Source organism: Lagopus muta, chromosome 4, assembly GCF_023343835.1.
Source record: "Lagopus muta isolate bLagMut1 chromosome 4, bLagMut1 primary, whole genome shotgun sequence".
Taxonomy (NCBI): Eukaryota; Metazoa; Chordata; class Aves; order Galliformes; family Phasianidae; genus Lagopus; species Lagopus muta.
Window position 1 is genome coordinate 40,385,822 of NC_064436.1, and position 27,188 is coordinate 40,413,009.

A 27,188-nucleotide genomic window follows, 5' to 3' on the forward strand; every position below is an offset into this window, starting at 1 on the left:
GAGTTTGTAAGAGAGCCTTTATTTATATAACTGTTTTCTCAGGAGAGGATGGGCTCAGGAGCGCTGGCAGCAGCAGCACAGCTGACAGGTTCCTTGTGCTTCTGTCTTTACAGTCCATGAAGGGCAATGTGGGAGGGAAGGGCCCGCACAGGAGGGCGTCTGCTGGGCTGTGTGCTGCACTCGTGCTGTCCTGATCACATCCTTCAGAAGAGCAGCACGCTGCGAATGCTGGAGAGGGAGGAAAGGAAGGGAGGAGTTACAAGTGGTGCTACTGGCAGAGCCTGCGAGCTGACAAAAGTGCTGCTTCAGGAGCTGCTGTGCATCACTCCTGTTGGTCCGAATCAGAATCTCACCTTTTGCCTGCACGTAGCAATTCAAATCCCTCATTGATTTCAGCAAATGGCAGCGTGTGTGTAATCAGCAAGTCGGAGTTAAATTTCTTCTCCAAATAGCTGGCAACTAATTTGGGGATAGAGTCTCTCATTTTCCAGCCTGGAAATGGGAGAAATGGCATGCAGTGAATAACTGGAGAAATGGTGATTTGGTATAGAACCCTTGGTGGAGTTGCTCGGTGCCGGATCTTTCAAGAGGGTCAGGAAGTTGATAAAATATCTGCTGATTTATTGTTATGTTGAATGCATATATATATATATATATATATATATATATATATATGGTGAAATTTCAGTGTTCATTTTCACTTGTAGCTTTAACATTAGCAGCCTCTCAAGAGACTTTCTGGGATGTTGCCCTGGAGCTGTGTACATTGCTGAACAGTTTAACGGCATGCTCAATGGAGGGGCTAATGCATGTACTGGAGCATATTTGTTCCAGAGACATTTGGGAATTCCCGTGAAGGAGAAGGCTGAAATGTCTATAATGTCTTTCTTGACTTCCTACCTCCAGCCACAGTCCCTTTACAGGTGCGCCCACTTAGTAGAAGGAATGGATCAATGGGAATTGTTGAACCAGCAGGTGGTATTCCAATCAAGACACAGACTCCAGTGTTCATATTGCAAGAGGCCAGGGCAGCAATCTGGTGGGACAGGAAGCACATCAGCTGAGTTTGTCTTAAATACATTCTTTCCTTGCGGGTTTGTGCCTCCCTGGTGCCTAATAATGGAGGCTGTTTTCTGCACCAGCCTTGGAAAGCTCCCTTCCTCCTGTTACACTCCTGAATCGTTTCTCCCCAAGCCGAATGGCCTGAAGTGCCGGCGTATGTGATGGAAGATGTCTGATGGGATTCTGGGAAGGAGGACGTGCTAAAATGTCACATACCAGGGTATCTGCGGTCCCAACAGCCTCAAAGGAGCAGTCCACGCCGTGACCGGTCATCTCGGTGAGCACCTGCTGGATAGGCTTCTTGAAGTCTTTAGGGTTGATGCACTCGGTGGCTCCCAGCTCCTTGGCCCTGGCAAACTTGTCCTCGTTGATATCAATGGCAATGATGCGGGATGCTCCAGCTGCCTTGCAGCCCATGACAACAGAGAGGCCAACTCCTCCGAGGCCAAAGACAGCACAGGTGGAGCCTGGTTTTACCTGCATGACGTGGGGCTGGATTAGTCTCCTGGGTGAGGAGGAAGTTTCTATTGCTTTTTTGAGGATGTGAAAATGGCTGTGGGATGCTTAATTTTGACACGTCTGAATACCTACCTTGGCAACGTTGATGGCAGCCCCATAGCCAGTGGGAAAACCACAGGCAAGCAAGCAGACTTTGTCCAGAGGTGCAGCAGCATCTATCTTGGCCAGGGTGTTGTCGGGCAGAACAGTGTATTCTGCAAAGGTGCTGTTCCAGACAAAGTGATGGATCTGTTTCCCTTTGCAAGTGAATCTGCTGGTCTTGTCAGGCAGCAGGTTTTGTGGTTCAGTGAGGCTGTTAGAAGTATGTGTGTGAGTTGCTCATCACATAAGGTACATGTGTGTGCATGTCAGAATTGTTGATGGTTTAGCCTGTTTAGGTAGAGGTGTAGGTGAAAACAAACTCACTGTGATTTCACGCAGTAGTAGGAGTCAGGATTCAAGCAGAAGCTGCATTCTCCACACTGAGGAAGTCCAAAGAGGATGACTTTGTCTCCTGGAAGAAAGCAGATCCAGCGTCAGCTGCCTCTCACTCGGTGGCCTGTTGGCATGCCTCTGCTGAGCTTTGTGATGACGGCACCCCAGCATGAACGCTCTCCTTTCCCTGTCCGAAGAACATGTTCAGAGCCCACTTCATGCACTTTTGGTATGGATGAGGAAAGTGTGTGTGACAGCATAGCACAACTGGTGTGCGGCCAGAGTGAGTTTCTGATCTGTGGGCAGCCTTACAGACTTTGAGAGCTGGGTCCTGGCTGCATGCGTTGGTTACCTGGTTTCACAGAGGTCACTCCTTCTCCAATGCTCTCCACAATCCCAGCTCCTTCATGGCCGAGGATGACTGGGAATTCTACACCAAGAAAGTTACCTTGTAGTGCATGTTCATCTGTGTGACAGATCCCCGTGGCCGCGATCTGTTGGTGTGGAGAGAGTGCGTGAGCTGTTGAAACAACTGGCTTTCGAAAGACCAAGCTGGTGGCTGCAGTTTTTGTGGGTGCCACCTCGGTGCTACCACCTCGTGCTGGTGCCTCTGTGCTCAGGCCAGGCACAAGTCCTCTGCTCTTGCTGAATGCTTTGTATGGCTTTCCTCTGTGCACTGCTGCAGGGCTTTGGGATTTATTGTTGGCATGTCTCTGGCTTTCTGGCTTTTGGGAATGGGTGTTCCTGAGTGATTGTCAGACACAGTGCAGTGAAACTTAGCAGTGAGCAAAGTGCCTCGCTTTGCAGTCATTATTTGATGTTTCAGTGGAGACTGTTCTTTTCTGTTTACCTGAATATCATTGGTGCCAAAAGCTGGGAAGAGGTCTGTGACATGTAGGGCACTCAATGTCTACTGGCTTGTTACAGCAGTCCACCCTCTCAGGGCATAGCTGCACATAGCTGTGTGCTTCTGTCTACAAGCTGGCATGTTCTAAAAACATTTGCATTTAATCAGAACACTAATCTGTTTCTTAACAAAACAAACCAAAAAAAGCAGCTCTCATTAGTGCTGTGCAATCTATAGTGAGGATCAAGGGACAACGTGCATTATACCATACCACTCATTGGATGTTGCTGATTTTTATCATGGTGCTCCTGAGTTTCATAGCTACCATACATGGTAGCCTGGTAAGAATGGGATTGGGTTGACACATTTATTTTTAATGGTTATTTGTTCTCAGGTGGCAAAACTGCAAGCTTTGATTCCTATAAATATTTTTCTCCTTCTTTTTTTTTCCTTTTTTCTTCATGTCTTGCTTCCTCAACAATTCCATGATGCGCTTTTGAAAGGAAGGCATGGAAAATAGTATGGAAAGGGACCAGCAAGATCTGGGCTGAGCCATGTGCAAGAACGAGCCAAAAGCCAAGCACAAACCTTAGTGATTGGAATCACAGAACTGATCAGGTTGGAAAAGACCTTCAATCTCATCAAGTTCAACCACAACCTAACCGCACTGCCCAAACTTTAAGAACCTGCCTCTAAATCATGTCCCAGTGAGCACCACATCCAAACATTTTTTAAAAAATTCAGGGATGGTGATTCAGCCAACTTCCTTGGGAAGCCTATTCCAGTGCTTATCAACCCTTTCTATATAGAATTTTTTTCCTGATATCCAACCTAAAGCTGCCTGGATCCAACTTGAGTCTACTGCTCTTTGGTGTGTCACCTGTCACCAGTGAGAAGAGACCAACCCCTCTCTCACTGCAATCACCTTTCAGGTATTTGAAGAGAACCCCCTCAGCCTCCTCTTCCCAAGACCAAAAAGCCCCAGTTACTTCAGTCACTCCTCATAGGGCATATTCTCCAAGCCCTCACAACCCTTGTTTCCCTTCTTGAGATCTCCTCTAGAACCTCAAGGTCTCTTTTATATTGAGTGGCAAAAACTGAACACAGTACTCGAGATGGGGCCTCACAGTTGCTGCGTACAAGGGGAAGGTTTCTTAAATAGTTCTGCTAACCACACAATTTCTGATACAAGGCAGGATGCCATTAGACTTCTTGGCCGTCCCAGTCCCACAGCATGTGAACATAATGTGCAAAGCTGAGTGCTAGGGAGAGGGTAGGCTGACCACGCCATGCCAGGAAAACAGTATGCCCACAGGAACAGCACTTTCCAATAAAGAAGGAAAACGTGCTTTTACCTTGACTCGCACTTCATGTGCCTTTGGAGGTGCAACCTCTATCTCCTCAACAGAGAGCGATTTGCCCGCTGCCCAGGCAACTGCAGCTCTGCATCGGATAACCTGGAAGAATGGGAGCGGTGAGGCTGTGTGAGAAGGTGCGCCTTTGAGAAAGAGTAATGGATTAAAAGCAGATCAGCTGGTGGTTTGTCGGCCTCTGTCAATAGCACAGCTCCAAGGAAGTACTAAGCGCTCATTCTGCCCTGGCCTGTGCCCTCCCAATGACCGCTTCAGCAGCCTGTTCTTTTAATGGGATCCTGTGGTCACCCTCTTGCAAGCTGTTCCCTAGGAGAGCAGAGGACGGAGGCACTTCTGGAAGGAAACTGAATCGCACACCGTGTTCCTGGAGAAGGAGTCTGGAGCAGAGGAGCAGCTGGCATTTGAGTAGTATTCATAGCAAAACAGCTTCTCAGTTTTCAGTGGGAGAAAGCTGTTTAAAGCCCCCTCCCCCGTGCTGGCTAAGCTACTGCCTCCCACCGATACTGACGTGCTGCAGCTATATGAGAGCAGAGGCTTGTGCAAGTCAAAGAGGTTTGGGTGAGACAGGGGAGTCAGAGAAAAGATGGTCTGCAGCTCAAGTGTGCTGGCTGAGCCATTCCCAGGGTATCTCTGTGGGAGGGCGGAAGGAAAAAAGGCAACAAGGCATCCTTACTTTTCCAGTAGTGGCCATGTGGTCTGAGAGGAGCTGTCTGCAGCAGTGGCAGAGGATGGAGGCTTGGTGCCGTCTGCCCGTCTGGACCCGTGTGTTGCGTGGAACCCCTGCGTGCAGCTGGGCACCGCTGGCTGCAGGTGAAGGTACGGCAGGGGTGTGCTGGGAGTCCTGGCAGAGGGCCAGAGGAAGCTCAGAAGAGAGTGGGAGAGGTGGTTCCCTGCATACAGGACTGGGTGCTGAGGGTGTAGTGAGCAGGGAGGAGGTGGGTAGCAGCAGGGAGGTACCGATGGTTGGCAGCTATGCTCTGTGGGGAGTAAGCAGAAATCCTCCAGGGAGGTTTTATTGGTGGTTCTGCTTTTTGGGGAGACTCCCCGTGCCCTCTGAAAGGCACATCAGCGCTCAGAGAGACTTTTTCTCTCTGGCTGCTGGTGGAAGAGCTGGAGGGAGGAGACTCCCATCGCCAGCTGTGCTTCCTTAGGCACCACTTGTTGCTAAGGAGAAACCTTTGGCCTGGCAGCAGTTTGCCCCCAGGTATTTGTGAAAGGATTAATAATTACAAAAAAGAAGATAACTCTAAAACTTGATACAGTGAAGTCAGGGGTAGGAGCTTGTGCTTGCCCTTGGCAGTGAGGCCCAAAACCCAGCTTCCAAGTCACATGAGCCCCCACAAACTTCCCCAGTGCAGAGAAGCATGGTAAACGTGTCTTCCTTGTGGTTGAGCTGTCCCCTGGGGTTTGGAGGCCCTGTTGTATGCCTATGGCTTCAGCCGTGTGGAGGTACTGCTGGGCAGCCTGTTCTCCAGCCCTGCTGGTTCAGCCCAACGTCTGCGCAGTGTTGATCAAATTCTGCCACGCTGCAGTCAGGAGCCTGAGCTCCTGGCATTCCCAAATCTGTGGGCTCTAGGGACAGCAAAAATGGAGTTTACGTGCTCTTGAACAGGACAGAATTGAGGAAGTTTGTTCTACTTCATTCCCTAGCTTTTTTTTGTTGTTGTTGTTTTTGATCCTCAACCCTGAAGACTGATGTTATATTCCCTAAAATTCATGCCATGACGGGCCTTGGAAGCACCATGTGTCTGGCACATGGAGGGCAATTTTGCTGTCCCTTCTATCTCCGCTATGTGGCTTTTAGCAAACCTTTTTTGACTTCTGTTGAGTGAGCTCCTGATTTAGCTGCATCTTAGCTGATACAGAAGAGCAGCTTTGCGTCCACTGAAAAAGATTTATTAGAAGCCACCGTGAACTGAGACATGATTCCACTCTTGTTTCTACTGAATCTGTGTTAGCACAGACGGGATCAGTTTTGTAGAAGTGAAACCCTCCTCCCGCTCCTTTGAATGAACATGCCAGCAATCCAGTTCTTGCTGTTGGTTCTCATGCACCTGCCCTGAGAGAGATGAGATTCTTCTGCCGAGCTTCACCAACATGGACTGCTTTTACGGTCCACAAAAAGTCTTTGGACCTGACTGCCCAGACAATGCCACATAAAGAAATCCTTGATGTTTGGGTCTTAATTGCTGTGCAAGCTGAGTTAAGTAGAGGCACATATGTTAGAGCAGCTCCTTCTGATAGGTCTAATCTCTCAGTAAACCTGTCTTCAAATCATTAACCCTGCTGGGCTGCTCAAGGACTTGTTCAGCTGACGTACATTGTATTCTTTGTCCCCTTATTTCAGTCTCCTTTACCCAGCTACTGGGCAAGCACTGTATGTCTTCCTTTGTGTACTTAGGACAAGTGGAAGTGGCTATCATCTCTTTTGAAAGATAAGTGGGTGTAGGCCATGTTTTCCAAGATGGAAGTGCCTCTGTCCACGCTTCCAGGTTGCAGAAAGCAGCAAGATTCCGTATATGTTTTGGCAGCTGATGGGATGCACTGGAATGGTACTGAGCTGTACTAGTGGCAGTTCAGGCTAGGTAGTAAGAAATTGTTTTTCTTCTGTGTGATCAGACGTAGGAACAGGCTTTGTAGTGAGGTGGTTGAATAGAAATAGCTCCTGTTCCAGTTTCTTGATTTCAAATTGATTACAAAAGCCGTAAGATTCTTAGTTTGATTTTTTGCAGTCTTTTACTTGTCCCCTTTTTCTCCACAGTCACTTTCAATTTACAGATAAGGGTTAGGAACACTTCTTCTTGTTTAATAGAATCTCATAAAAATGAATTTACTAAAAGAAAAAGAAAAGAATGAAAGGGAAAAAAAAAAAAGTAGAGTTACTGAAAGCTCAAAACCTTTAAAAGAAAGTTGCAGGAAGAAAAAACAAAACCAAAAACATTAGAGCTGTTTCACAGGAGGTTTAGAGGATTTCTAGAGGAGTTTTACAGGAGTTCTTCCTGTAACCAGTGGCTGTGAAGGTAAACTCTGAGTGGAGCAACTTGTTCTGGGCTGGTACCTCCCCACTCAGGGAAGGAGCCTTTCTACTCTGTGAGCTAAAACTGAGGAAGGGGCAGAGTGAGACACAGAAATCCATGGCACTGTGCAGTGCTACGAACCATGAAGCCAGTAGTGTGCTTTTGTGGCCAGGAAGGCCAATGCTATTGTGGGATGAATTAAAAGGAGCAGAGCCCACAGCAGGCTGAGGGAAGTTATCCTGACTCAGTACTCTGCTCTGGTGATGCCACCTATGGAGTACCATCCCCAGTTCAAGAAAAGCAGGGAATTTCTTGAGAGACTCCATTGGAGGGCTGCAAAGAGGATGAGCGGCCTGGAGCACCTCCTTTAAGAGGAAAGCCTGAGAGACTGGGAACCATTCAGCCTGGAGAGGAGAAGACTGAGGGGACCTTATCAGTGCTTGTAAATATGTGACGGGCAGGAGTCATGTGGATGGAGCCAGGCTCTTTTCAGTGGAGCTCAGCAAGTGGCCAAGCGTGAATGGCACAGAGTGAAACGCAGAAAGATCTGCAGAAGCATGAGGAAAATCTTCCTTCCTTAGAGGGTTTCCTGAGCACTGGAACAAACTGTGCAGTGAGGATGTGGAGCGTCCTGCTCTGGAGATACCCAAAAGCCGTCTGGACGCTTTCCTGTATAGTCTAGTCAAGGGGAGCTGCTCTAGCAGGCGGGTAGGACTAGATGGTCTGCAAAGGTTCCTTCCAACCCCCAAGCCTCTGTGATTCTGTGAAGGAGAGAAAATTGAGAGAGTAAGATGCTGTGGTGCAATGAGAAGAAGCTGGTGCTGAAATGAAAGTTTGGAATGACAGGCTGTGTCAGCGAATGATATCGTGGAACGAATGAAACACACAACATGTGATCCTGAGAGATGAAAGACTGGCAGCAGTGCGGGTGCTCTGTCCCTTGGTCTGTGTTACAGCATTCAGCCAGCTGAGATGGTGGCCGAGGTGGAAGTGCATGTGCAGAAGTGCACAAGGTGTTTGGTGTGCAAGTGTGCAAAGAATGGCAAAGTGTGCGGGTCAGAAACATCAGCACCTTTTGTTTCACAGCACTCCACGGGAAGAGTTTGTAAGAGAGCCTTTATTTATATAACTGTTTTCTCAGGAGAGGATGGGCTCAGGAGCGCTGGCAGCAGCAGCACAGCTGACAGGTTCCTTGTGCTTCTGTCTTTACAGTCCATGAAGGGCAATGTGGGAGGGAAGGGCCCGCACAGGAGGGCATCTGCTGGGCTGTGTGCTGCTCTCGTGCTGTCCTGATCACATCCTTCAGAAGAGCAGCACGCTGCGAATGCTGGAGAGGGAGGAAAGGAAGGGAGGAGTTACAAGTGGTGCTACTGGCAGAGCCTGCGAGCTGACAAAAGTGCTGCTTCAGGAGCTGCTGTGCATCACTCCTGTTGGTCCGAATCAGAATCTCACCTTTTGCCTGCACGTAGCAATTCAAATCCCTCGTTGATTTCAGCAAATGGCAGCGTGTGTGTGATCAGCAAGTCGGAGTTAAATTTCTTCTCCAAATAGCTGGCAACTAATTTGGGGATAGAGTCTCTCATTTTCCAGCCTGGAAATGGGAGAAATGGCATGCAGTGAATAACTGGAGAAATGGTGATTTGGTATAGAACCCTTGGTGGAGTTGCTCGGTGCCGGATCTTTCTAGAGGGTCAGGAAGTTGATAAAATATTTTAGATATATTGTTGTTACATGCTTGGTTAGGTGCCTTCAAACACAGTGTATTGTATGATTCGATTATTTTGTGAGATGGAATTTCAGTGTTCATTTTCACTTGTAGATTTAACATCAGCAGCCTCCTACAAAGAACTTCTGGGATGCTGCCAAGCTTGAAGTATTCACAGTTCCTTCAAGCCTGGTGGATAACAACTATGAGAGAGATTTCCTTTTGCTCTTGTATGGAGTACAGTGCTGGACCATGTAATTTGCATTGTGAAGGAAAGCACTGTGTATGTGAAAGCACTGTGTATGTCCTGGAGCATATTTGTTCCAGAGACATTTGGGAATTCCCGTGAAGGAGAAGGCTGAAATGTCTAAAATGTCTTTTTGGGCTTCCTACCTCCAAGCAGAGTCCCTTTACAGGTGCGCCCACTTAGTAGAAGGAATGGATCAATGGGAACTATTGAACCAGCAGGTAGTTCACCAATCGTCACACAGAGCCCGGTGTTCACATTGCAAGAGGCCAGGGCGGCAATCTGGTGGGACAGGAAGCACATTAGCTGAGTTTGTCATAAATGCATTCTTTCCTTGCCTCCCTGGTACCTAATAATGGAGGCTGTTTTCTGCACCAGCCTTGGAAAGCTCCATTCCTGCTGTTACACTCCTGAATCGTTTCTCCCCAAGCAGAATGGCCTGAAGCGCAGCCAGCACGCAAGAAAGCAAGTTTTGTGATGGAATTTGTCTGATGGAATTCTGGGAAGGAGGACGTGCTAAAATGTCACATACCAGGGTATCTGCAGTTCCAGCAGCCTCAAAGGAGCAGTCCACGCCGTGACCAGTCATCTCGGTGAGCACCTGCTGGATAGGCTTCTTGAAGTCTTTAGGGTTGATGCACTCGGTGGCTCCCAGCTCCTTGGCCCTGGCAAACTTGTCCTCGTTGATATCAATGGCAATGATGCGGGACGCTCCAGCTGCCTTGCAGCCCATGACAACAGAGAGGCCAACTCCTCCGAGGCCAAAGACAGCACAGGTGGAGCCTGGTTTTACCTGCGTGACGTGGGGCTGGATTAGTCTCCTGGGTGAGGAGGAAGTTTCTATTGCTTTTTTGAGGATGTGAAAATGGCTGTGGGATGCTTAATTTTGACATGTCTGAATACCTACCTTGGCAACGTTGATGGCAGCCCCATAGCCAGTGGGAAAACCACAGGCAAGCAAGCAGACTTTGTCCAGAGGTGCAGCAGCATCTATCTTGGCCAGGGTGTAGTCGGGCAGAACAGTGTATTCTGCAAAGGTGCTGTTCCAGAGGAAATGATGGATCTGTTTCCCTTTGCAAGTGAATCTGCTGGTCTTGTCAGCCAGCAGGTTTTGTGGTTCAGTGAGGCTGTTAGAAGTATGTGTGTGAGTTGCTCATCACATAAGGTACATGTGTGTGCATGTCAGAATTGTTGATGGTTTAGCCTGTTTGGGTAGAGGTGTAGGTGAAAACAAACTCACTGTGTTTTCAGGCAGTAGTTGGAGTCAGGATTCAAGCAGAAGCTGCATTCTCCACACTGAGGAAGTGGAAGGAGGATGACTTTGTCTCCTGGAAGAAAGCAGATCCAGCGTCAGCTGCCTCTCACTCGGTGGCCTGTTGGCGTGCCTCTGCTGAGCTTTGTGATGACGGCACCCCAGCATGAACGCTCTCCTTTCCCTGTCCGAAGAACATGTTCAGAGCCCACCTCATGCACTTTTGGTGTGGATGAGGAAAGTGTGTGTGACAACTGGTGTGCAGCCAGAGGGAGTTTCTGATCTGTGGGCAGCCTTACAGACTTTGAGAGCTGGGTCCTGGCTGCATGCGCTGGTTACCTGGTTTCACAGAGGTCACTCCTTCTCCAATGCTCTCCACAATCCCAGCTCCTTCATGGCCGAGGATGACTGGGAATTCTAGATCAGGAAATGTACCTTCAAGAACGTGGTCATCTGTGCGACAGATCCCTGTAGCCACAATCTGTTAGCAGTGAAAGTGCACAGAACATCTGGAACAATGTTGATTGTCTCTGAGACCCTCAGTCCCTTTGTTGTGGGAACTGTGAAATCACACAACTGTGCTTTGGTGGTTTTTTTGCTCCACCTGAATACTTACTGATCTATGGGTCCCAGTAGTGTTTGCCCCAGGGTTCTCAAAGAGCTGCCTGATTTCATTGTGGGTCCACTCTTTAATTATTTTTCACTAGTTTGGGAAATCTGGAGATGTTCCTATCTACTAAAAGGTGGTAAACTTCCCAGTTGTCATGAAGAAACAGAAAGACTATCCTGCTAATTACATGTCTGTCAGTCTCGCTTTTTTGCCTGGCAGAATTGTGGAGTAGATTATTCTGGGAGATATTGTAAAATACTTCAAAGATAATTGGTCACATCCAATGTGGGTTCACATGGGGGGAAAGTCCTGCGTAATGAATTAATCTCCTTTTACAATAAGGCTAACCCCCCACTCCACCCTCCCTCCCACTTGACCAAGGGAAGCTTTCTTGGCTTTTAGCAAATCTTTCAGTATCTTGTCTGTCTTTATCTTTCAGGACCAAACGTCCAGCATACAGCTAGACTGAAACATTATTCAGTGGATGAACAACTGGCTGATGGGTTGGGCTCAGAAGGCTATACTAAATGTGGTCATAACTACCTGGTGGTCATTAATGAGTTTTGTCAGGGCTCCATCTTGGGGCCAGTTTTCTTTAATTATTTCATCAATGATCTGGATATGGAACTTGATGGTATACTAAGTAAGTTTGCAAATAATACTACATTAGGGAGGGGCTGTTAACTCTGTAGGGGGCAGAAAGGTCTTGAAGAGAGATCTTGACAAAATGGAGAACTGGGCAATCACCAACATATGAACTAAACAAGAGCACGTGCTAACTTCTGCGGCTGGCACAGGCAACTGAAGATATATGCACAGACTGGGGGATGAGATCTTGCAGAGCAGCCCTGTGGAGAAGGACCTGGGAGTTCTGATTGCTGGCAAGTTGAATCTAAGTTAGCAGTGTGCCCTGGCACAGCCCATGGGGTGAACCATACTGTGGGGTGCATCATGTCCAACACTGCCAGTCAGTCAAGGGAAGGGATTGTCCCACTCTGTTCTGCACTGGGCCAGCCTCACCTCGAGCACTGTTTGCAGTTTTGGCATGACAATATAGGAAGGACATAAAACTGAAACTATTTGAGAGTGTCCAAAAGAGACTTACAAAGATGGTGAAGGCTCTGAACAAGATGTGTGAGGAGTGGCTCAAGTCCCTTGCCTTTTTAGCCCAGAGAAGGGGAGACTAAGGTCAGGTCTTCCCGCAACCTCAGTCCTTCCTCATGAGGGGAGCAAAGCAGCAGGCACTGAGCTCTGCTTGATGGTGTCAGGGTCCAAGGGTGTGCAGTGGAGCTGCATCAGGAGAAGATGAGACTGTGTGTTGAGAAAAGGTTCTTCACCAGAGGGCAGTCAGACATCAAACAGTCACCACAGGGCAGTGGTCACAGCATGAAGATGCTGGAGTTCAAGAAGCATTTAGACAACGTTCTCAGATAAAGGACTTGAATTTTGGGTGGTTCTATGTGGAGACAGGAGCTGGATTCAGTGAGCCTATTGTGGGTCCCTTCTAGCTTTGGATATTCTATGGTAATATGATTCTAGAAACATCTTGACCACCAGTGATCTCCATAATGGATCCAGGAAATAGGGTGTAGTAATGTTTGTCTCCTTCCCAAACCTTGGGAAAGATTAAGCTTCAATGCACCATGATTCCCAATGGTTATATTTTAGCTAAATCCTCCAAAAAATATCCCATACTGGAAGGAGGAGGGGGGGGGGGGGGGGGGGAAGGAAATAATAAAACAACGAAAACAAAAAGAAACAAACAAAGTGCTTTTACCTTGACTCGCACTTCATGTGCCTTTGGAGGTGCAACCTCTATCTCCTCAACAGAGAGTGATTTGCCCGCTGCCCAGGCAACTGCAGCTCTGCATCGGATAACCTGGAAGAATGGGAGCGGTGAGGCTGTGTGAGAAGGTGCGCCTTTGAGAAAGAGTAATGGATTAAAAGCAGATCAGCTGGTGGTTTGTCGGCCTCTGTCAATAGCACAGCTCCAAGGAAGTACTAAGCGCTCATTCTGCCCTGGCCTGTGCCCTCCCAATGACCGCTTCAGCAGCCTGTTCTTTTAATGGGATCCTGTGGTCACCCTCTTGCAAGCTGTTCCCTAGGAGAGCAGAGGACGGAGGCACTTCTGGAAGGAAACTGAATTGCACACCGCGTTCCTGGAGGAGTCTGGAGCAGAGGAGCAGCAGGGATTTGGGTAGTATTCATAGCAAAACAGCTTCTCAATTTTCAGTGGGAGAAGGCTGTTTAAAGCCCCCTCCCCCGTGCTGGCTAAGCTACTGCCTCCCACCGATACTGACGTGCTGCAGCTATATGAGAGCAGAGGCTTGTGCAAGTCAAAGAGGTTTGGGTGAGACAGGGGAGTCAGAGAAAAGATGGTCTGCAGCTCAAGTGTGCTGGCTGAGCCATTCCCAGGGTATCTCTGTGGGAGGGCGGAAGGAAAAAAGGCAACAAGGCATCCTTACTTTTCCAGTAGTGGCCATGTGGTCTGAGAGGAGCTGTCTGCAGCAGTGGCAGAGGATGGAGGCTTGGTGCCGTCTGCCCGTCTGGACCCGTGTGTTGCGTGGAACCCCTGCGTGCAGCTGGGCACCGCTGGCTGCAGGTGAAGGTACGGCAGGGGTGTGCTGGGAGTCCTGGCAGAGGGCCAGAGGAAGCTCAGAAGAGAGTGGGAGAGGTGGTTCCCTGCATACAGGACTGGGTGCTGAGGGTGTAGTGAGCAGGGAGGAGGTGGGTAGCAGCAGGGAGGTACCGATGGTTGGCAGCTATGCTCTGTGGGGAGTAAGCAGAAATCCTCCAGGGAGGTTTTATTGGTGGTTCTGCTTTTTGGGGAGACTCCCCGTGCCCTCTGAAAGGCACATCAGCGCTCAGAGAGACTTTTTCTCTCTGGCTGCTGGTGGAAGAGCTGGAGGGAGGAGACTCCCATCGCCAGCTGTGCTTCCTTAGGCACCACTTGTTGCTAAGGAGAAACCTTTGGCCTGGCAGCAGTTTGCCCCCAGGTATTTGTGAAAGGATTAATAATTACAAAAAAGAAGATAACTCTAAAACTTGATACAGTGAAGTCAGGGGTAGGAGCTTGTGCTTGCCCTTGGCAGTGAGGCCCAAAACCCAGCTTCCAAGTCACATGAGCCCCCACAAACTTCCCCAGTGCAGAGAAGCATGGTAAACGTGTCTTCCTTGTGGTTGAGCTGTCCCCTGGGGTTTGGAGGCCCTGTTGTATGCCTATGGCTTCAGCCGTGTGGAGGTACTGCTGGGCAGCCTGTTCTCCAGCCCTGCTGGTTCAGCCCAACGTCTGCGCAGTGTTGATCAAATTCTGCCACGCTGCAGTCAGGAGCCTGAGCTCCTGGCATTCCCAAATCTGTGGGCTCTAGGGACAGCAAAAATGGAGTTTACGTGCTCTTGAACAGGACAGAATTGAGGAAGTTTGTTCTACTTCATTCCCTAGCTTTTTTTTGTTGTTGTTGTTTTTGATCCTCAACCCTGAAGACTGATGTTATATTCCCTAAAATTCATGCCATGACGGGCCTTGGAAGCACCATGTGTCTGGCACATGGAGGGCAATTTTGCTGTCCCTTCTATCTCCGCTATGTGGCTTTTAGCAAACCTTTTTTGACTTCTGTTGAGTGAGCTCCTGATTTAGCTGCATCTTAGCTGATACAGAAGAGCAGCTTTGCGTCCACTGAAAAAGATTTATTAGAAGCCACCGTGAACTGAGACATGATTCCACTCTTGTTTCTACTGAATCTGTGTTAGCACAGACGGGATCAGTTTTGTAGAAGTGAAACCCTCCTCCCGCTCCTTTGAATGAACATGCCAGCAATCCAGTTCTTGCTGTTGGTTCTCATGCACCTGCCCTGAGAGAGATGAGATTCTTCTGCCGAGCTTCACCAACATGGACTGCTTTTACGGTCCACAAAAAGTCTTTGGACCTGACTGCCCAGACAATGCCACATAAAGAAATCCTTGATGTTTGGGTCTTAATTGCTGTGCAAGCTGAGTTAAGTAGAGGCACATATGTTAGAGCAGCTCCTTCTGATAGGTCTAATCTCTCAGTAAACCTGTCTTCAAATCATTAACCCTGCTGGGCTGCTCAAGGACTTGTTCAGCTGACGTACATTGTATTCTTTGTCCCCTTATTTCAGTCTCCTTTACCCAGCTACTGGGCAAGCACTGTATGTCTTCCTTTGTGTACTTAGGACAAGTGGAAGTGGCTATCATCTCTTTTGAAAGATAAGTGGGTGTAGGCCATGTTTTCCAAGATGGAAGTGCCTCTGTCCACGCTTCCAGGTTGCAGAAAGCAGCAAGATTCCGTATATGTTTTGGCAGCTGATGGGATGCACTGGAATGGTACTGAGCTGTACTAGTGGCAGTTCAGGCTAGGTAGTAAGAAATTGTTTTTCTTCTGTGTGATCAGACGTAGGAACAGGCTTTGTAGTGAGGTGGTTGAATAGAAATAGCTCCTGTTCCAGTTTCTTGATTTCAAATTGATTACAAAAGCCGTAAGATTCTTAGTTTGATTTTTTGCAGTCTTTTACTTGTCCCCTTTTTCTCCACAGTCACTTTCAATTTACAGATAAGGGTTAGGAACACTTCTTCTTGTTTAATAGAATCTCATAAAAATGAATTTACTAAAAGAAAAAGAAAAGAATGAAAGGGAAAAAAAAAAAAGTAGAGTTACTGAAAGCTCAAAACCTTTAAAAGAAAGTTGCAGGAAGAAAAAACAAAACCAAAAACATTAGAGCTGTTTCACAGGAGGTTTAGAGGATTTCTAGAGGAGTTTTACAGGAGTTCTTCCTGTAACCAGTGGCTGTGAAGGTAAACTCTGAGTGGAGCAACTTGTTCTGGGCTGGTACCTCCCCACTCAGGGAAGGAGCCTTTCTACTCTGTGAGCTAAAACTGAGGAAGGGGCAGAGTGAGACACAGAAATCCATGGCACTGTGCAGTGCTACGAACCATGAAGCCAGTAGTGTGCTTTTGTGGCCAGGAAGGCCAATGCTATTGTGGGATGAATTAAAAGGAGCAGAGCCCACAGCAGGCTGAGGGAAGTTATCCTGACTCAGTACTCTGCTCTGGTGATGCCACCTATGGAGTACCATCCCCAGTTCAAGAAAAGCAGGGAATTTCTTGAGAGACTCCATTGGAGGGCTGCAAAGAGGATGAGCGGCCTGGAGCACCTCCTTTAAGAGGAAAGCCTGAGAGACTGGGAACCATTCAGCCTGGAGAGGAGAAGACTGAGGGGACCTTATCAGTGCTTGTAAATATGTGACGGGCAGGAGTCATGTGGATGGAGCCAGGCTCTTTTCAGTGGAGCTCAGCAAGTGGCCAAGCGTGAATGGCACAGAGTGAAACGCAGAAAGATCTGCAGAAGCATGAGGAAAATCTTCCTTCCTTAGAGGGTTTCCTGAGCACTGGAACAAACTGTGCAGTGAGGATGTGGAGCGTCCTGCTCTGGAGATACCCAAAAGCCGTCTGGACGCTTTCCTGTATAGTCTAGTCAAGGGGAGCTGCTCTAGCAGGCGGGTAGGACTAGATGGTCTGCAAAGGTTCCTTCCAACCCCCAAGCCTCTGTGATTCTGTGAAGGAGAGAAAATTGAGAGAGTAAGATGCTGTGGTGCAATGAGAAGAAGCTGGTGCTGAAATGAAAGTTTGGAATGACAGGCTGTGTCAGCGAATGATATCGTGGAACGAATGAAACACACAACATGTGATCCTGAGAGATGAAAGACTGGCAGCAGTGCGGGTGCTCTGTCCCTTGGTCTGTGTTACAGCATTCAGCCAGCTGAGATGGTGGCCGAGGTGGAAGTGCATGTGCAGAAGTGCACAAGGTGTTTGGTGTGCAAGTGTGCAAAGAATGGCAAAGTGTGCGGGTCAGAAACATCAGCACCTTTTGTTTCACAGCACTCCACGGGAAGAGTTTGTAAGAGAGCCTTTATTTATATAACTGTTTTCTCAGGAGAGGATGGGCTCAGGAGCGCTGGCAGCAGCAGCACAGCTGACAGGTTCCTTGTGCTTCTGTCTTTACAGTCCATGAAGGGCAATGTGGGAGGGAAGGGCCCGCACAGGAGGGCATCTGCTGGGCTGTGTGCTGCTCTCGTGCTGTCCTGATCACATCCTTCAGAAGAGCAGCACGCTGCGAATGCTGGAGAGGGAGGAAAGGAAGGGAGGAGTTACAAGTGGTGCTACTGGCAGAGCCTGCGAGCTGACAAAAGTGCTGCTTCAGGAGCTGCTGTGCATCACTCCTGTTGGTCCGAATCAGAATCTCACCTTTTGCCTGCACGTAGCAATTCAAATCCCTCGTTGATTTCAGCAAATGGCAGCGTGTGTGTGATCAGCAAGTCGGAGTTAAATTTCTTCTCCAAATAGCTGGCAACTAATTTGGGGATAGAGTCTCTCATTTTCCAGCCTGGAAATGGGAGAAATGGCATGCAGTGAATAACTGGAGAAATGGTGATTTGGTATAGAACCCTTGGTGGAGTTGCTCGGTGCCGGATCTTTCTAGAGGGTCAGGAAGTTGATAAAATATTTTAGATATATTGTTGTTACATGCTTGGTTAGGTGCCTTCAAACACAGTGTATTGTATGATTCGATTATTTTGTGAGATGGAATTTCAGTGTTCATTTTCACTTGTAGATTTAACATCAGCAGCCTCCTACAAAGAACTTCTGGGATGCTGCCAAGCTTGAAGTATTCACAGTTCCTTCAAGCCTGGTGGATAACAACTATGAGAGAGATTTCCTTTTGCTCTTGTATGGAGTACAGTGCTGGACCATGTAATTTGCATTGTGAAGGAAAGCACTGTGTATGTGAAAGCACTGTGTATGTCCTGGAGCATATTTGTTCCAGAGACATTTGGGAATTCCCGTGAAGGAGAAGGCTGAAATGTCTAAAATGTCTTTTTGGGCTTCCTACCTCCAAGCAGAGTCCCTTTACAGGTGCGCCCACTTAGTAGAAGGAATGGATCAATGGGAACTATTGAACCAGCAGGTAGTTCACCAATCGTCACACAGAGCCCGGTGTTCACATTGCAAGAGGCCAGGGCGGCAATCTGGTGGGACAGGAAGCACATTAGCTGAGTTTGTCATAAATGCATTCTTTCCTTGCCTCCCTGGTACCTAATAATGGAGGCTGTTTTCTGCACCAGCCTTGGAAAGCTCCATTCCTGCTGTTACACTCCTGAATCGTTTCTCCCCAAGCAGAATGGCCTGAAGCGCAGCCAGCACGCAAGAAAGCAAGTTTTGTGATGGAATTTGTCTGATGGAATTCTGGGAAGGAGGACGTGCTAAAATGTCACATACCAGGGTATCTGCAGTTCCAGCAGCCTCAAAGGAGCAGTCCACGCCGTGACCAGTCATCTCGGTGAGCACCTGCTGGATAGGCTTCTTGAAGTCTTTAGGGTTGATGCACTCGGTGGCTCCCAGCTCCTTGGCCCTGGCAAACTTGTCCTCGTTGATATCAATGGCAATGATGCGGGACGCTCCAGCTGCCTTGCAGCCCATGACAACAGAGAGGCCAACTCCTCCGAGGCCAAAGACAGCACAGGTGGAGCCTGGTTTTACCTGCGTGACGTGGGGCTGGATTAGTCTCCTGGGTGAGGAGGAAGTTTCTATTGCTTTTTTGAGGATGTGAAAATGGCTGTGGGATGCTTAATTTTGACATGTCTGAATACCTACCTTGGCAACGTTGATGGCAGCCCCATAGCCAGTGGGAAAACCACAGGCAAGCAAGCAGACTTTGTCCAGAGGTGCAGCAGCATCTATCTTGGCCAGGGTGTAGTCGGGCAGAACAGTGTATTCTGCAAAGGTGCTGTTCCAGAGGAAATGATGGATCTGTTTCCCTTTGCAAGTGAATCTGCTGGTCTTGTCAGCCAGCAGGTTTTGTGGTTCAGTGAGGCTGTTAGAAGTATGTGTGTGAGTTGCTCATCACATAAGGTACATGTGTGTGCATGTCAGAATTGTTGATGGTTTAGCCTGTTTGGGTAGAGGTGTAGGTGAAAACAAACTCACTGTGTTTTCAGGCAGTAGTTGGAGTCAGGATTCAAGCAGAAGCTGCATTCTCCACACTGAGGAAGTGGAAGGAGGATGACTTTGTCTCCTGGAAGAAAGCAGATCCAGCGTCAGCTGCCTCTCACTCGGTGGCCTGTTGGCGTGCCTCTGCTGAGCTTTGTGATGACGGCACCCCAGCATGAACGCTCTCCTTTCCCTGTCCGAAGAACATGTTCAGAGCCCACCTCATGCACTTTTGGTGTGGATGAGGAAAGTGTGTGTGACAACTGGTGTGCAGCCAGAGGGAGTTTCTGATCTGTGGGCAGCCTTACAGACTTTGAGAGCTGGGTCCTGGCTGCATGCGCTGGTTACCTGGTTTCACAGAGGTCACTCCTTCTCCAATGCTCTCCACAATCCCAGCTCCTTCATGGCCGAGGATGACTGGGAATTCTAGATCAGGAAATGTACCTTCAAGAACGTGGTCATCTGTGCGACAGATCCCTGTAGCCACAATCTGTTAGCAGTGAAAGTGCACAGAACATCTGGAACAATGTTGATTGTCTCTGAGACCCTCAGTCCCTTTGTTGTGGGAACTGTGAAATCACACAACTGTGCTTTGGTGGTTTTTTTGCTCCACCTGAATACTTACTGATCTATGGGTCCCAGTAGTGTTTGCCCCAGGGTTCTCAAAGAGCTGCCTGATTTCATTGTGGGTCCACTCTTTAATTATTTTTCACTAGTTTGGGAAATCTGGAGATGTTCCTATCTACTAAAAGGTGGTAAACTTCCCAGTTGTCATGAAGAAACAGAAAGACTATCCTGCTAATTACATGTCTGTCAGTCTCGCTTTTTTGCCTGGCAGAATTGTGGAGTAGATTATTCTGGGAGATATTGTAAAATACTTCAAAGATAATTGGTCACATCCAATGTGGGTTCACATGGGGGGAAAGTCCTGCGTAATGAATTAATCTCCTTTTACAATAAGGCTAACCCCCCACTCCACCCTCCCTCCCACTTGACCAAGGGAAGCTTTCTTGGCTTTTAGCAAATCTTTCAGTATCTTGTCTGTCTTTATCTTTCAGGACCAAACGTCCAGCATACAGCTAGACTGAAACATTATTCAGTGGATGAACAACTGGCTGATGGGTTGGGCTCAGAAGGCTATACTAAATGTGGTCATAACTACCTGGTGGTCATTAATGAGTTTTGTCAGGGCTCCATCTTGGGGCCAGTTTTCTTTAATTATTTCATCAATGATCTGGATATGGAACTTGATGGTATACTAAGTAAGTTTGCAAATAATACTACATTAGGGAGGGGCTGTTAACTCTGTAGGGGGCAGAAAGGTCTTGAAGAGAGATCTTGACAAAATGGAGAACTGGGCAATCACCAACATATGAACTAAACAAGAGCACGTGCTAACTTCTGCGGCTGGCACAGGCAACTGAAGATATATGCACAGACTGGGGGATGAGATCTTGCAGAGCAGCCCTGTGGAGAAGGACCTGGGAGTTCTGATTGCTGGCAAGTTGAATCTAAGTTAGCAGTGTGCCCTGGCACAGCCCATGGGGTGAACCATACTGTGGGGTGCATCATGTCCAACACTGCCAGTCAGTCAAGGGAAGGGATTGTCCCACTCTGTTCTGCACTGGGCCAGCCTCACCTCGAGCACTGTTTGCAGTTTTGGCATGACAATATAGGAAGGACATAAAACTGAAACTATTTGAGAGTGTCCAAAAGAGACTTACAAAGATGGTGAAGGCTCTGAACAAGATGTGTGAGGAGTGGCTCAAGTCCCTTGCCTTTTTAGCCCAGAGAAGGGGAGACTAAGGTCAGGTCTTCCCGCAACCTCAGTCCTTCCTCATGAGGGGAGCAAAGCAGCAGGCACTGAGCTCTGCTTGATGGTGTCAGGGTCCAAGGGTGTGCAGTGGAGCTGCATCAGGAGAAGATGAGACTGTGTGTTGAGAAAAGGTTCTTCACCAGAGGGCAGTCAGACATCAAACAGTCACCACAGGGCAGTGGTCACAGCATGAAGATGCTGGAGTTCAAGAAGCATTTAGACAACGTTCTCAGATAAAGGACTTGAATTTTGGGTGGTTCTATGTGGAGACAGGAGCTGGATTCAGTGAGCCTATTGTGGGTCCCTTCTAGCTTTGGATATTCTATGGTAATATGATTCTAGAAACATCTTGACCACCAGTGATCTCCATAATGGATCCAGGAAATAGGGTGTAGTAATGTTTGTCTCCTTCCCAAACCTTGGGAAAGATTAAGCTTCAATGCACCATGATTCCCAATGGTTATATTTTAGCTAAATCCTCCAAAAAATATCCCATACTGGAAGGAGGAGGGGGGGGGGGGGGGGGGGGAAGGAAATAATAAAACAACGAAAACAAAAAGAAACAAACAAAGTGCTTTTACCTTGACTCGCACTTCATGTGCCTTTGGAGGTGCAACCTCTATCTCCTCAACAGAGAGTGATTTGCCCGCTGCCCAGGCAACTGCAGCTCTGCATCGGATAACCTGGAAGAATGGGAGCGGTGAGGCTGTGTGAGAAGGTGCGCCTTTGAGAAAGAGTAATGGATTAAAAGCAGATCAGCTGGTGGTTTGTCGGCCTCTGTCAATAGCACAGCTCCAAGGAAGTACTAAGCGCTCATTCTGCCCTGGCCTGTGCCCTCCCAATGACCGCTTCAGCAGCCTGTTCTTTTAATGGGATCCTGTGGTCACCCTCTTGCAAGCTGTTCCCTAGGAGAGCAGAGGACGGAGGCACTTCTGGAAGGAAACTGAATTGCACACCGCGTTCCTGGAGGAGTCTGGAGCAGAGGAGCAGCAGGGATTTGGGTAGTATTCATAGCAAAACAGCTTCTCAATTTTCAGTGGGAGAAGGCTGTTTAAAGCCCCCTCCCCCGTGCTGGCTAAGCTACTGCCTCCCACCGATACTGACGTGCTGCAGCTATATGAGAGCAGAGGCTTGTGCAAGTCAAAGAGGTTTGGGTGAGACAGGGGAGTCAGAGAAAAGATGGTCTGCAGCTCAAGTGTGCTGGCTGAGCCATTCCCAGGGTATCTCTGTGGGAGGGCGGAAGGAAAAAAGGCAACAAGGCATCCTTACTTTTCCAGTAGTGGCCATGTGGTCTGAGAGGAGCTGTCTGCAGCAGTGGCAGAGGATGGAGGCTTGGTGCCGTCTGCCCGTCTGGACCCGTGTGTTGCGTGGAACCCCTGCGTGCAGCTGGGCACCGCTGGCTGCAGGTGAAGGTACGGCAGGGGTGTGCTGGGAGTCCTGGCAGAGGGCCAGAGGAAGCTCAGAAGAGAGTGGGAGAGGTGGTTCCCTGCGTACAGGACTGGGTGCTGAGGGTGTAGTGAGCAGGGAGGAGGTGGGTAGCAGCAGGGAGGAGGTGGGTATCAGCATGGAGGTACCGATGGTTGGCAGCTATGCTCTGTGGGGAATAAGCAGAAATCCTCCAGGAAGGTTTTATTGGTGGTTCTGCCTTTTGGGGAGACTCCCCGTGCCCTCTGAAAGGCACATCAGAGCTCAGAGAGACTTTTTCTCTCTGGCTGCTGGTGGCAGAGCTGGAGGGAGGAGACTCCCAACGCCAGCTGTGCTTCCTTAGGCACCACTTGTTGCTAAGGAGCAACCTTTGGCCTGGCAGCAGTTTGCCCCAATGTATTTGTGGAAAGGTTAATAATTACAGAAAAGAAGATAACTCTAAAACATGATATGGTGAAGTCAGGGGTAGGAGCTTGTGCTTGCCCTTGGCAGTGAGGCCCAAAACCCAGCTTCCAAGTCACGTGAGCCCTCTGAAGACTTCTCCTAGTGCAGAGAAGCATGGCTAATGTGTCTTTCTTCTGGCTGAGCCTTAGAGGCCCTGTTGTATGCCTATGGCTTCAGCCGTGTGAAAGTACTGCTGGTTCGGCTCATCATCTGCGCTGTGATGATCAAGTTCTGCCATGCTGTTGTGAGGCGCCTACGCCCTTGGTGTTCCCAAACCCATGCGCACTTAGGACATCTGTTATTGACTTTACATGCTCCTGAACAGGACAGAATTGACGATGTTGTATTTTCTCCCTTATCTAGGAATTACTGCATGGTATCCCATGGGAAACTGTCCTCAGGGACATAGGAATGGAATGCTGCTGCCAGCACTCTAAGAACACCTTTCTGAGAGCACAAGAGTTCTCAATCCCTCAGCAGGGAAAAGAAAGAAATGTAAAAGCGGTGAAAGCAGGGATACTGGCCTGGAAAGAATGCAGGGATGCCATCTGAACGTGCAAAGATGGAACTGAGCTTGATGAGGAATGTGAAAATTAACATGAAGGGGGTGTAGAGAAACAGTGGTCAGAATAGACGGACGAAAGAGAGTGCACCTCCTCTAGTAAATGAGAAGGGAGGACTAGCTTCAACAAACATACAGAAAGCTGAGGTACTCCGCAAGTTCTTAGCCTCAATATTCATTGGCAGTCAGGCTTCTTATGTCTCTTTTATGTCACTGATCTTTTAGGCAGGTCAAGGGTGCAAAATCCCTCCCACTGAAAGAACAGAGTAAGCCAGATACTGCCTCATAAGGCTGAAATTGTACAAATCTATGGGGCCAGATAGCATGCATACCAGGGTCCTGGTGGAATGGGTTGATGTGGCCACCAAGTCCATCTCCATCGTATTTGAAAAGTCGGGGCTGTGAGGCAAAGGCCTGGTGACTGGAAAAAGGGAAACAATCACTCCCATTTTAAGAAAGGAAGACCTGGGGAACTATGGACTGGTGAGCCTCATGTCTGTGCCTGGAAAGATCAGAGCGGATCCTCCTGGAAGCTATGTTGAAGCACATGAGAGACATGGAGGTGATCTGAGATGGCCAACACAGAGTCTTCATCAATGACATCGACTATGGGGTTGAGTGCACTTTCAGCAAGCTTACCTATGACATCAACATGTGGGGTTGACACACCAGAAGGATGGGATGCCATGCAGAGAGACCTAGACAGGCTTGAGCAGTGGGCCAATGTGAACCTCATGAGGTTCAACAAATCCAAGTGAAAGGTCTTGCACCTGAGTCAAGGCAGTCCACATTGCCAGTACAAATTGGGAAATGAAATGATTGAGAGCAGCTCTGCTGAAAAAAAAATTGGGGGGACTGGTAGATGGCAAGCTGGACATGAGCCAGCAATGTGTCCTCACAGCCCAGAAAGCCAACTGTATCCTGGGCTGCATCACAAGTAGTGTGGCCAGCAGGTTGAGGGAGGTGATCCTGCCCCTCAACTCTGTGCTGATGAGACCTCAGCTGAGGGTCTCTGTCCAGATGTGGAGTCCTCAGTACAGAGGGACACGGATCTGCTGGATTGTGTCCAGAGAAGGACCATAAAAATGATCCATGGAATTGAACACAGGAGTTCAATTCCAAAAAAGGATCCATGGAATTTCCTACAAGGGCAGGCTGGGAGAGCTGGAGCTGTTCAACCTGAAGAAAAGGCTGTGAGGTGACCTGATAGCGGCCTTTTGGTATTTAAAGGGGAGCTTCAGGAAAGAAGGGGACAGACTCTCTAGCAGAGTCTGTGGCAATAGAAAAAGGGGAAATGGCTTCAAGCTCAGGGAGGTTAGATTTAGCTTAGGTGTAAGGAAAAAAATCTTTTACAGTTAGGGGGATGAGGCACTGGAACAGATTACCTGGTGGTTTGATTGATGCCCATTCCCTGGCAACTTTCAATATAAGGCTGGATCAGGCCCTGGGCAATCTGATCTGGCTGTGGTGTCCATGTTCATTGCAGGGGTATTGGACTGAATGGTCCTAAGATGTCCCTTCCAACTGTAAGGATTCTATGATGCACTAAGGGCACATTGTGTCTGACCAATCTGGTGGCCTTCTGTGATAAAGTGATGGCAGTGGTTGATAAAGGAAGGGCAATCCATGTAATCTACCTGGACTTCTGTGAAGCTTTTGATACAGTCCCATACCATATCCTCATTTCTAAATTGAAGAGATATAGACTTGGAGGCTGGACTATTTGGTGAAAAAAGAATTTGTTGGATGGTCACAGCCAGAGGGTTGTGGTCAGTGGCTCTATGTCTAGATGGAGGCTGGTCATGAGTCATGTCCCTCAGGGGCCAGTCTTGGGATTGGTGCTCTTCAACATCAATGGCCTAGATTGTAAAATCAAGTGCACCCTCAGCAAATTGACTGAGGAGACTAAGCTGAGTGGTGCAGTTGATACAACAGAAAGAAGGGACACCATCCAGAGGGACCTAGACAGACTTGAAAAGAGGGCCCATGAGAACCTAAGTGCAACAAAGTCAAGTACAGGGTGCTGCAGTGGGGTCAGGGTAATCCCAGATATGTGTACAGACTGGGAGAAGAGCCCATTGAGAGCAGCCCTGCTGAGAAGGACACAAGGGTCCTGGTGGATGAAAAGCTGGACATGAGCCAGTAATGTGTGCCTGCAGCCCAGAAAGCCAACAGTGCCCTGGGCTGCATCACAAGAGGGGCAGCCAGCAGGACAAGGGAGGTGATCGTCTCCCTCTACTCAGCTCTTGTGAGGACCCATCTGGAGTACTGCGTCCAAGCATGGTGTCGCTAGTAAAGGAGGGATGCAGAGCTGCTGGATCTCATATGAAGAAAGGGAGAGGGAATTGGGCTTGTTTAGCTTGGAGAAGGTTCTGGGGAAACCTCACTGCAGTTTTCTAGTAGATGAAGGGTGCTTATGTGAAGGAAGAAGACTGACTCTTTACACACCCTGATAGTGATAGGACAAAGGGAAAAGAGCTTGAAACTAAAAGATGGGAGATTGAAGTTGGATGATAGATGTAAATTCCTTACTTACTGGAACAGGCTGCCCAGAGAAGCTGTGGATGTCCCATTATTGAAAGCGTTCAGGGTTTGAGTGGATGGAGCCCTGATCTGGTAGGGGGACACCTTGGCTACAGGAGGGGATTGAAGCCAGATGATGTTTAAAGACTTCTTCAACCCAAACGTGATCTCTAGCATCCCTGGTGCAGAAGGGCAGTGCTAATGGGCCTGACATCTGGTGGAGCAGTCTCCTGAGGCATGGCAGTCTTGTTCTGGGACAGTGGCTTCTACTCCGTAGAAGTACAGCTGGGCAACCCATTCCCCAGCCCTACCAGTTCAGCCAAACGTCAATGTGTTCGTGGCCAATTAATTACTTTCTGTTCCCACCAGGTAGGTTTAATCAAACTTTTTTTTTACTTCAGTAAAAGTAAAGTACAAGTAGAAGTACAGCTGGGCAACCCATTCCCCAGCCCTACCAGTTCAGCCAAACATCAGTGTGTTCGTGGCCAATTAATTACTTTCTGTTCCCACCAGGTAGGTTTAATCAAACTTTTTTTTTTTACTTCTGTTGAGCTCAAAATTAAGATTTGTCTTAGCATATACAGAAAAGCTTTGCCTCCACAGAAAATGTTTTATTAGAAGCCACTGAGAACTGAGACATTATGCCCCTCTTGTTTCTACTGAGTTATTACAGACAGGGATCAGTTACATAGAATTGAAAGCCTGCTCCCCCTCTTTGTACAAATATGTCAGCGATCCAGTTCATGCTGTTGGTTCTCACGCACTACCTGCCCAGCTGGTTCAGCCCAACATCTACCTGGTGATTATCAAGTTCTGCCATGCTGCTGATGGGTGCCTGAGCCCTTGATGTTCTAAAACCCCTGGGCACTCAGGACAGCAAAAATAGACTTTGCATGCACTTTAAACTGCTTTTACTGTCCACAAAAAGTCTTTGGACCTGACTGCACAGATAATGCTGCATAAAGAAATCCTTGATGTTTGGGTCTTAATTGCTGTGCAAGCTGAGTTAAGTAGACGCATATATGTTAGAGCAGCTCCTTCTGATAGGTCTAATCTCTCAGTAAACCTGTCTTCAAATCATTAACCCTGCTGGGCTGCTCAAGGACTTGTTCAGCTGACGTACATTGTTTTCTCTGTCCCCTTATTTCAGTCTCCTTTACCCAGCTATTGGGCAAGTACTGTATGTGTACCTTTGTGTACTTAGCCACTTCCAGTAGTCCTATCATCTCCTTAAAAAGATAACTCTGCTTAGGCCATATTTTCCAAGATGGAAGTGCCTCTGTCCACGCTTCCAGGTTGCAGAAAGCAGCAAGATTCCGTATATGTTTTGGCAGCTGATGGGATGCACTGGAATGGTACTGAGCTGTA

The 27,188-nt window shown here is 48.2% G+C and overlaps 3 protein-coding genes and 1 long non-coding RNA gene across 5 annotated transcripts; 1 reads left to right on the top strand and 3 right to left on the bottom strand.

The window, feature by feature from the left end:
• Window positions 1-5,025, bottom strand: LOC125691660 (alcohol dehydrogenase 1-like). The gene is made up of 9 exons (XM_048941242.1): window positions 4,889-5,025; window positions 4,198-4,299; window positions 2,348-2,489; window positions 1,987-2,074; window positions 1,654-1,873; window positions 1,279-1,539; window positions 901-1,036; window positions 354-492; window positions 1-228 (listed from the first exon to the last, which is right to left on the bottom strand). The coding sequence occupies exons 1-9, from the start codon at window positions 4,904-4,906 to the stop codon at window positions 204-206; spliced, it is 1,131 nt and encodes a 376-aa protein (XP_048797199.1). The 5' UTR covers window positions 4,907-5,025; the 3' UTR covers window positions 1-203.
• On the top strand, window positions 4,927-26,360 carry LOC125691679 (uncharacterized). The gene is made up of 2 exons (XR_007376208.1): window positions 4,927-5,031; window positions 23,099-26,360. It is a non-coding gene; the product is annotated as an uncharacterized LOC125691679 (long non-coding RNA).
• On the bottom strand, window positions 8,332-14,095 carry LOC125691663 (alcohol dehydrogenase 1-like). 2 transcript variants are annotated; one of them, XM_048941245.1, is made up of 10 exons: window positions 13,796-13,887; window positions 13,512-13,679; window positions 12,824-12,925; window positions 10,776-10,917; window positions 10,425-10,512; window positions 10,092-10,311; window positions 9,717-9,977; window positions 9,331-9,466; window positions 8,685-8,823; window positions 8,332-8,559 (listed from the first exon to the last, which is right to left on the bottom strand). In XM_048941245.1, exons 2-10 carry the CDS (start codon window positions 13,527-13,529, stop codon window positions 8,535-8,537), a joined length of 1,131 nt encoding a protein of 376 aa, XP_048797202.1. In that variant the 5' UTR covers window positions 13,530-13,679; window positions 13,796-13,887; the 3' UTR covers window positions 8,332-8,534. The 2 variants fall into 2 exon arrangements, with proteins under 2 accessions (XP_048797202.1, XP_048797201.1); XM_048941244.1 differs by having other exon boundaries at window positions 10,092-10,224; window positions 13,512-14,095.
• LOC125691657 (alcohol dehydrogenase 1-like) lies at window positions 16,955-22,447 on the bottom strand. The gene is made up of 9 exons (XM_048941236.1): window positions 22,136-22,447; window positions 21,448-21,549; window positions 19,399-19,540; window positions 19,048-19,135; window positions 18,715-18,934; window positions 18,340-18,600; window positions 17,954-18,089; window positions 17,308-17,446; window positions 16,955-17,182 (listed from the first exon to the last, which is right to left on the bottom strand). Exons 1-9 carry the CDS (start codon window positions 22,430-22,432, stop codon window positions 17,158-17,160), a joined length of 1,410 nt encoding a protein of 469 aa, XP_048797193.1. The 5' UTR covers window positions 22,433-22,447; the 3' UTR covers window positions 16,955-17,157.
• Window positions 26,361-27,188: the final 828 nt, after the last annotated feature.

What these genes read in the sequence shown, in the direction of transcription:
- LOC125691663 (XM_048941245.1), bottom strand. An exon ending in CACATGAAGTGCGAGTCAAG is followed by an intron (nt 10,918 to 12,823) that starts GTAAAAGCACTT and finishes CACTGCTAACAG; the next exon opens with ATTGTGGCTACAGGGATCTG. An exon ending in CTGCCATCAACGTTGCCAAG is followed by an intron (nt 9,978 to 10,091) that starts GTAGGTATTCAG and finishes CACGTCACGCAG; the next exon opens with GTAAAACCAGGCTCCACCTG.
- LOC125691657 (XM_048941236.1), bottom strand. Translation starts at nt 22,432, where the DNA reads ATGCTGATACCCACCTCCTCCCTGCTGCTACCCACCTCCTCCCTGCTC. An exon ending in CACATGAAGTGCGAGTCAAG is followed by an intron (nt 19,541 to 21,447) that starts GTAAAAGCACTT and finishes CACTGCTAACAG; the next exon opens with ATTGTGGCTACAGGGATCTG. An exon ending in CTGGAACTGCAGATACCCTG is followed by an intron (nt 18,090 to 18,339) that starts GTATGTGACATT and finishes CTGTCCCACCAG; the next exon opens with ATTGCCGCCCTGGCCTCTTG.
- LOC125691660 (XM_048941242.1), bottom strand. An exon ending in AGTGACCTCTGTGAAACCAG is followed by an intron (nt 2,075 to 2,347) that starts GTAACCAACGCA and finishes GCTTTCTTCCAG; the next exon opens with GAGACAAAGTCATCCTCTTT. An exon ending in TTGGGACCGCAGATACCCTG is followed by an intron (nt 1,037 to 1,278) that starts GTATGTGACATT and finishes CTGTCCCACCAG; the next exon opens with ATTGCTGCCCTGGCCTCTTG.